Below are 10003 nucleotides of genomic sequence, written 5' to 3'. Positions count from 1 at the left end.
TCAAAATAGACAAATTATAAAATTCACTAAAAATTAAGGGACAAAAACATATTTAACTCACAAATTCAGATATCTAAAACCATAACAAAGCAGAGTATTTGAAAGAATAAACTATGAGATTTTCTCAATAAAGAAAAATAAAAGAAGAGAAAAACATAAATGAAGCCAGAAACTACACAAAACTAGAGCTAGAATAGTTTTAAAATAAGAACTAATTTTACAAAAATACAAGAAAAGTTCATATAAACAACCAAACCAAAACCACTAAAATCTTACTATTACAATATCAGTAATCTGTACAGAAAGATAAAGCTAACAAAACTTTGATGTATGAATTTTCTGCATAACATCTCATAGGGTTTTCACATAGCACTATAAACTTCAGAATTTAACAGAATCTTCCTAAACACACATACATAGATATAATGAGAGCAATTATGGTTGATGTAAAGAAGACACAACCCTAACTCGGTTTAATGGCAGAGTTACGAGCTCACGTGCAACATCCTTGAACTCGAGAACTCCTCCTTCTTTGCATTTTGACAGCAACCGTGCAGCTTCTTCCTTTGTCATCTTTACCTTCACTCTAATCGTTTCTTTTCCTTTCTCCTTTTTCTGTTCTCCAAAAATGGAAGGTTCTGAATCTGCAAAACGGACACTTTTCTTCACTTTCTTGCTCGACTCTGAAGATTTCTTTCTGTTAATCAACTCATCTCTGTACACTGCTTCTGTGTCTTTGAGTTTTTGTTCTACTTTTCTACTGAGAAACGTGAACATGGTGTGCATCATGTTTACGATGTGATAAGTGGTAGCAGAGAGAGAGAGAGAGAGAAGGAAGTTGGCTACTGAGAGGAGTATAAGACTGGGTTAATTTATAGGTACTTTCGTGGAACAATTGAAATAAATTAATGAATTTAATGTGTGATTCAATAATATTATAATTTCTTTATTTTCGTTACGTGTGAATTAAACTTTTTCATCATTTTTTTAAATCAATTTTATTTCAATACTTTTTAAACAAATATTCAAATTAATTTATTTTTTTATTAATAGCCACAGTTGGAAGAATAAGGGTGACGGTGAGTTGACTCATCTTGTTGGCCTGTGGTGCATTTAATTTGAGAAAAAACGAGTTGAAAAATAGTTTGCATAAAATTTGTGGCTTAAGAGATATGATCGTGGGTTTCAGAACCTAGGTTTATACGAGGAAAATATACTTTAACTTTTTTTTTATTCTCATTTTTTATTTTTTGATGTATATTTTTTGAAGAAAAAATATAATAATTATTAATTAATGATTCACACTAAATCACATCAAAAAATAAAAGATGAAAATAAAAATATAAAAGTTATAATATTATTATAATTTATATAAATTAAAAAATTAAGAATTCTATAATTTTTAATTAAATTAATTAATAATTTAACTTATATATTTTGGACAAAGCGGAAGTGAGAATATTGGTCGGTTTGAGAGGTCATGATCCAGGTCGCATTTTTGTTTTCGAAATATAATTTTTCAATCTTTTGGTAATAAATAATGTAACAACAGTGTGGTTAATGAATTTTTCATTAACTAAATTAGCGAAGGTGATTAACGTGTAAGAAAATTTTGAGTGAGACTAAATAAACTGGAAAGAGAGTTACATTAACGAAAAATGACTTGTTTTCTGAAATTTTTGGCGTCAATGCGAAGAGAGATATGTTGGTGAAGTTTAATTTCATTGATTGAACTATAAATCTGAGTATTATTCGATTTGAAACATCGGTTTTATGATAATCTTATTTTTTAAAAATATCTTACAGAATAAAAAAAGAAAAAATAATTAAACTCTCTTATATCTCGATTTCTAAACTATACAGAACTATTGAACGTGATAATAATATAATAAAATTATCTTATCCTAATCGACCAAACTTTCATTAAATTATAAGTGGAAAAGTAAATAAAAAAGAATATGAATAAAAATATAATAGAAAAAAAAAAAACTGTGTTGTTTGGATTTTGTGAAACATATGAAGGAAAGGAACTTATTTGAATAAGCATAAGATGGAAGAAATTAGATGTAAATGAATGGAGTTTTGTCGTTTGCGTTGATGAGTTGATGCGAGTTGAGGAGAGTGAGATTTATCTGTCTCATCTAATCCTGTTTTGGCAGCATGAAGGTGATGTTTAAGGCCCTATTTTCCCGTCACTATACTTTTTCATTTGCTTAATTGCTTATCGTGTGAGACTCGTTCAACTTAAACTATCTTTCAACTTACAACTTTAATCACATCACATTTTTTGTTATCATATTGGAACTTATTTATTAATTAATTTTGATAACGATTCACTTTTGAAAAAAAAAATCAGTAATTTTGATAAAGAAAAACATTTATTTTGCAAAGTTATATATATATATATATATATATATATATATATATATATATATATATATATATATATAAAAAATAAAGGTGACAAAACGAATCAGTATAATAGTCTGCCAAATCTATTATTAACTGATTAAAAATAAGTTAGACTAGACTGACACGTCAAACAAATTGACTTGTACAGATCGAACCAAAATAGATTAACAATTTAAAATTTTTAACCTGTCGTATCATCTTATCATTTTTAAATATGTGTTAAAAATCAAATATGGACATAAAAAATATAATAAATATAAGTGTTACTTTACAAACTAATTTTATAATATTAAATTATATTTAAAGTTTATTTTTAAAAATATTATTTAATTAGTTTTATAAAATTGAATTATATTTAACGTCTATCTTTAGAAATGTTATTAACTCATTTGAAATATGTACAAACAAATTATTATCCGTTAAGTCTATCAAATCACTAATATTAAATAATTATTAATATTTAGTCTATTATAAATAAATATAATAAACATATACATCGGTGTGATAAAATATATTTGAAATCCTAATCTAAAAGTAAAATAAAATTACGGTATATATGAATTCTTGATTAGGGTGGAGAGAGACAACGATTTGAATCAAATGGGTTCCCGAAAGATCTTGAACGTATTAAAAACTCATATTTAGATTGGTGTTTTGAAATCTGTTTTTACTTGAAAAAGTCACTACTTTTTCTACCTTTCGTAATCTGTCTTTGTTGATGAAAAAGGGTTTGGAGCCTTCTGAATGGAACAAAAAATGGGTTACGTAGAAATTATGGAACAGTTTTGGATTAGACAAGACTTCAGACTGGGTCAACATATTTATTAAGAGCGAAAATACATTTTTTTTTCTAAATTTTATTAAAATAGTATTTAACCTATAAGTATTTATGTTTATAAATACAATAATTTAATAGAATTTTTTAATCTAGATGTATCTTTTATCTGATGTCAATTTCATATACTTGTTTTATGACCTAGACTTGTTATTTCTAATAAACTATAGTATCATACTCGAAGATGGATAAAAAAAATTAAAAGATTTATTAAAATAATAAAGTCTAAAAATTACCTTAAATCCCTTCTATAGTTACATAATTTTTTTTAATAAATATTATTGTATAAAAGATTTGATGTTTGGATATTATATTTGTATTTTATTATTCTTCTTTTTATGATAAAAATATTTTCTTATCATTCAGATAATATACTTCGTAATTATTTTGTTGATAAATAAAATTTTACTTCCATGACCGAGGGGAAATCTTAATGTAATTTTTTTTTTATGTAAGTTGGATGTATTGAGTTAGTTTTAAAACCGGTTTAAAATGCCTTGTAACGTGTTTAACATTTCAATCACCACAGTTGATAGTGAACTTGGTTTTAGTCTTGATTTTCGTGTATTTATCAAATACTATTCTTCCACTATTTTAAGAGAATCTTAAAATACTCATTTGACTTTAAATTAGTTACATGAACTAATTTCTCTCTCCCCCCTCTATCTCTCTCTCTCTCTCTATATATATATATATATATATATATTAGTTATTACTTAATAATTCATTAGTTAATATTAAATATGTTTTGAATTTCTCAATTAAAGACTTCTAACTTTAATGTTATAAAAGAATAAGAGACAACAATTACTCAAAGTTAGATACTAATTTGCATTTATAGTTATATGATTTTAAATTGTATCTAACTTGTTGAAATTTGATTTTTTATGTTGTTTGAATTTTATTTAAATACTAGTTTTGTGTTTGGCATTAATATTGATATGATATTTAAACTTATTATTTACAACTATTATTTTTCTCTTTGTATATTTATTTGTTCATATTAGAAAACATTAGAATGATGAAAACTAAATAAATAAAATAACTGCATTTTATTTTAACTTAAGGAAACAACCGATTTAATGTACCAACTTCCAGTCTAACTCATTCTTTTTTATTATAGAACTAGCGTAAATACAAGCGCACGCATGTGTGGATGTATTTTTTAAATATGCATAATATTATATTAGTAGGTGATATTATTGTAATGTTATTAAGTTAATATATAAACTAACATTATATTATTAAAAATAAAGTGAAATATATCAGAACAAATAAAAGAATAACTATTAATAAATAAAGAATAAGAAAACAAGTAGAGATAGCCGATTTTATGAAAATTGGTAAAAATAACAGTCAATTTTTAAAAATTTAATAAATTATTATATTTAAAAGATAAAATTGATATTTTAAAATATAAACATAAAAAAAAATCCTTTTATATATTATTATAGATTAAACCACTGAGTAATCAATCTCATGGACATAATCTCATTCCATCTCGACAGCATAAGTTCACTACAGGCTTTTGCTTTCTTCACATCATTATTACTAACTGCACTCTCATATTATTAATAATAAAAAAAAAATGCTCACATCCCTAAGAAAACATGTTGTTAAAAAAAATAAGAAGAACAAAATCGTTATAAAAACATTCTAAAAAATTTATTTAGCAAAGCTTGTTTCGAAACTCCTATTTCAAAGTTATTTGTACATCTATAATAATATATAAAGACAATTTCTTCTTTTTGTCTAATTTTTGTTATTCTAATTTTATCTTTAATTGTAATTTTAAAAACTATTTATTTTATAAATAGTTTACTTTTACCCGTTAGCCTAAAAATTTCTTTTGTCTTTAACAGTTATTTTAAGAACTTCTTTTATGTACGTATTTTATTTTTCTAATTTTACACTTAACAACTATTTCAAAAAATCATTATATATTTTTTATTGAACTGAATTGAACAGAACCAAATCATATTGAACTGAACCGAACCAGACTGAACCGAATCGAACCAGATCAAATCGGACCAGACCGAACCACACTGAATCAAATCGAACTGAAACGAATTGAACTGAACTGAACCAGACCAAACTGAACCGAACTTAACCGCACTAAACCGAACCGAACTGCACTGAACCGAACCTAACCACACTGAACCAAACCGAATCGAAATGAACCGAACCGGATCGAATCGAACCAAATCAGACCGAACCGAACTGAAACTAAGCGAACTGAGCTGAACCGAACTGAACTGAACTGAACATAAATACTCTTTACTTTTGCTGAATTTTATAACACCTTCAAAAAATGACGAGAAAATTTAACATAAAATTTAACACTTTCATAATTAATTAATATAGAGCAAAAGAAGAGTTATTTTGCATTGTGTGTAAAAAATGTCACACCCAAAAGTTTATTCAGCATCAACACCACAATAGTGAGATCTCTCTTAAACAATTGAAACATAATACTTTTTCCCAAATTAAATATAGCAAGTGTATAAACAATAACATAAACAAACTGTATCCTTTCAATAAAAACAACATTCAAAGGACAAGCTTATATATGTTTGCATTCACCTTTCACGAAAATAACTATTTCGTCAAAGTAGAGAACATAGAGTTTCGAAATTGGTAAAAGCCTAAATAAGAAAGATACTATAAGACGATGAAAAAAATTATTTTTTTTGCTTTAATATAATACAGATAATCCTAGTTAAGTTTAGTTACACTAACTTTTTTCATCTATAACAATATATAAAGAGGATACCCTCTTTTGTGTCCATATTTCATTATTCTAATTTTACCCTTAATTATTACTTTAAAAACTAATTATTTTGTAAATAGTTTACTTTTAACCGTTAGCCTAAAAACCTCTTTTGTCTTCAATAGTTGTTTTAAAAACTTCTCTTATGTACATATTTTATTTTTCTAATTTTACATTTAACAACTATTTTACAAATTCATTATATATTCTTTATTGAACTAAATTAAACCGAACCGAATCGAATTGAACTGAATCGAACCGAACCGAACCCCACTGAACCGAATCGAACCGAACCGTACCAAATCGGACCGGACCGAACCACACTGAACCGGACTTGACCAAACCAAACCAGACCAGACCGAATTGAACCGCACTGAACCAAACCGAACAGAAACAAATTGAACTGAACCGAACCGGACCAGACCGAACCGAACACAACCAGACCAGACAAAACTGAACCAGACCAGACCGAACTGAACCACACTAAACCGAACCAAACATCAGTGAACAACACTAAACCGAACCAAACCGCAATGAAACGAATCGGATTGAACCGAACCGAATTGAACTAAATAGAACCGAACATAAATATTCTTTACTTTTGTTGAATTTTAAAACACCTTCAAAAAAAAAAGAGGAGAAAATTTAAGGACAAATTTTACACTTTCATAATTAATTAATATAGATTAAAAAGAGAGTCATTTTGAAATGTGTGTAAAAAATGTCACACCCAAAATTTTTTGAGCACCAACACCACAATCGTGAGGTCCCTCTTAAACAATTGAAACATAATACTTTTTCCCAAATTAAATATAGCAAGTGTATAAATAATAACATAAACAAACTGTATACTTTCAATAAAAAAAAATCAAAAGACAAACTTAAAAATGTTTGTATTCACCTTTCATGGAAATAACTATTTTGTCAAAGTGGAGAGCGTAGAGTTTCAAAATTGGTAAAAGCCAAAATATTTAAGAAAAATATTATAAGACGATGAATTTTTTTTATTACTTTAATATTGAATTTTTATTATAAATAGTTTAGTTTTTTTTGTTACTTTAATATAATATAGATAATCATAGTTAAGTTTTGTTATTCCAATTTTACTCTTAATTATTATTTTATAAATGATTTACTTTTAACCGTTAGCCTAAAAACCTATTTTGTCTTCAGCAGTTGTTTTACAAACTTCTCTTATGTATATATTTTATTTTTCTAATTTTACATTTAACAACTATTTTAAAAATTCATTATATATTCTTTATTGTATTGAACTGAACCGAACTGAAACCCACTAAACCAAATCGAACCGAACCGCACTGAATTGAATCGAACCGAACCGAATTGGACCGAACCGAACCAAAATTGCATTGAACCGAACCAAACCGCACTGAATCAAATCGAACTGAACTGAACCGAAACGAATTGAAATGAACCGAATTGGACCAGTTCAAATCGTATAGAATCACTCTGAACTAAACCAAACTAGACCGAACCAAATCAAACTGGACCAGACCGAACCAAACCGCACTAAACTGAACCGAACAGCACTGAACCACACTAAATTGAACCTATCCGCACTAAATCGAACTGAACCGCAATGAACCGAACCACACCGGACCGAACCAAACCAAACCAAACTCAAACAAACTGAACCGAACCGAATTGAAGTGAATTCAAATACTCTTTACTTTTGCTGAATTTTAAAATACCTCTGAAAAAAGATGAGGAAATTTAAGAAAAAATTTTACACATTCATAATTAATTAATATAGAGCAAAAGGAGAATCGTTTTGTAATGTGCGTAAAAAATGTCACACCCAAAAAAAAATTCAACACCAACACCACAATCGTGAGTTCCCTCTTAAACAATTTAAACATAATGTTTTCTCCCAAATTAAATATAACAAGTGTATAAATAATAACATAAACAAACTGTATACCTTCAATACAAAAAAACATTCAAAGGACAAACTTAAAAATGTTTGTATTCACCTTTCGCGAAAATAATTATTTTGTCAAAGTGGAGAACATAGAGTTCCGAAATTGGTAAAAGCCTAAATATTTAAGAAAAATATTATTAGACGATGAAAAAAAAAATTTACTTTAATATTTAATTTTTATTATAAATAGTTTAGTTTTTTTTGTTACTTTAATACAATACAGATAATTATAGTTAAGTTTAGTTAGACTAATTTTTTCATTTATAACAATATATAAAGATGACACCCTCTTTTGTGTCCATATTTCGTTATTCCAATTTTACCCTTAATTATTATTTTAAAAACTAATTATTTTATAAATAGTTTACTTTTAACCGTTAACCTAAAAACCTCTTTTGTCTTCAATAGTTGTTTTAAAAACTTCTCTTATGTACATATTTTATTTTTCTAATTTTAGATTTAACAACTATTTTAAAAATTCATTATATATATTCTTTATTGAACTAAATTGAACTGAACCGATTCGAATCGGATCAGACTGAACCGAACTGAACAACACTGAACCAAACCTAACCGAACCGGACCAAACCGAACTGCATTGAACCGAACCTAACTGAACCAAACCGAACTGAATTGAACCGAACTGAACTAAATCTAACCGAACCGAATTAAACAGAACTGAACTGAAATACTCTTTAGTTTTGCTAAATTTTTAAATCCCTTCAAAAAAGAAAGAGGAAATTTAAGAGAAAATTTTACACTTTCATAATTAATTAACACATAGCAAAAAAAGAGAGTCGCTTTTGTAATGTGCTTATAAAGTATCACACCCAAAAGTTTTTTGAACACCAACACCACAATTGTGAGGTCCCTCTTAAACAATTGAAACATAATATTTTTTCTCAAATTAGATATAGCAAGTGTATAAACAATAACATAAAAAAATTGTATACTCTAAATAAAAAGAAAACATTCAAAGGACAAGCTTAAATTAGTTTGTATTCATCTTTCACACAAATAACTATTTTGTCAAAGTGGAAAACATAGAGTTCTGAAATTGGTAAAAACCTAAATATTGAAGAAAAATATTATGAGACGATGAAAAAAAAAAGATGAAATGGGAGTAGTGAAGCAAAAAATATAAAGAGATGAGAAAAATGCAAAGACATATAAGAGAATGATAATATGTTAGGTAGAGTTAAGGTTCAAATAAAAAAACACCAGTTGGGTGGGGTGTGAGGTGTTTGAATTGCAGTGAAGGTGGTAATGTGGGATGACAAGAGCAAGGCGACATTACCTTATATAGTAGTGATGGGGATGAGAAGCTCACGATCATTGTCTCAATGGTGGTGATTGAATTAAAAAATAGAGTGTACGTGGTGTTTATAAGAGATTATTGAAGAAAAATGAAAAAATAAAATACATAATTCAATTAGTGAGCAGTTAATCAATAAAAATTCAATTTTTTTAAAAGTAAACGATAAAAAAATGTTGTTTAATTACTATTATTTTTTACTTTAATATGTACTTTTTATTATAAATATTTTAGTTTTTTTTACTTTAATATTTAATTTTTCTATAACTTATATTTTTTTATTTCACATATTTCCACGGTTCAAATTGATGTTGATTTAAAAGTATGAAAAAAAAAAATTCAAACGCATGCATCAATTTTTTTTCTATTAAATTATAATTTTTGTAAATTAAAGTATGATTTGTGTCGTATATATTTAAATTTGTCAAGAAAACAATTTATATACATTGAAACAAAAAATCTAAATGTTACATTATTTTAAGGGAACATTGTGTATACATAGAGAAATATAATTAGTTTTGACCGACTTTTGTGTCTCATTCAATATATAAAGAGGATGTATACAAAGAAGATTCTCTCTTTTGTGTCCACTTTTCGTTTTCCAACTTTATCCTTAATTATTATTTTAAAAATTAATTATTTTATAATTAATTTATCTTTAATATTTTTTTTCAAATCTCTTTTCTTTTGATCGTTATTAAAAAAACTTACTTTTAACAATTATTTTAT

At 26.5% G+C, this 10003-nt stretch overlaps 1 protein-coding gene across 1 annotated transcript; it reads right to left on the bottom strand.

Moving 5' to 3' along the window:
• Positions 1-381: 381 nt before the first annotated feature.
• LOC114174644 lies at positions 382-789 on the bottom strand. The gene is made up of 2 exons (XM_028059472.1): positions 490-789; positions 382-402 (listed from the first exon to the last, which is right to left on the bottom strand). Exons 1-2 carry the CDS (start codon positions 787-789, stop codon positions 382-384), a joined length of 321 nt encoding a protein of 106 aa, XP_027915273.1.
• Between the last annotated feature and the right edge of the window lie 9214 nt (positions 790-10003).

The sequence above is a fragment of the Vigna unguiculata genome, chromosome 2 (assembly GCF_004118075.2).
Source record: "Vigna unguiculata cultivar IT97K-499-35 chromosome 2, ASM411807v1, whole genome shotgun sequence".
NCBI classification, from domain to species: Eukaryota; Viridiplantae; Streptophyta; class Magnoliopsida; order Fabales; family Fabaceae; genus Vigna; species Vigna unguiculata.
The sequence above is the reverse complement of the archived record's forward strand: the minus strand, read 5'-3'. Positions and strand labels throughout refer to the sequence as shown.

Coding starts and splice junctions, on each gene's coding strand:
- LOC114174644 (XM_028059472.1), bottom strand. CDS start 789: ATGATGCACACCATGTTCACGTTTCTCAGTAGAAAAGTAGAACAAAAA. Junction 403..489: donor AGGATGTTGCACGTGAGCTC/GTAACTCTGCCA, acceptor ATGTGTGTTTAG/GAAGATTCTGTTAAATTCTG.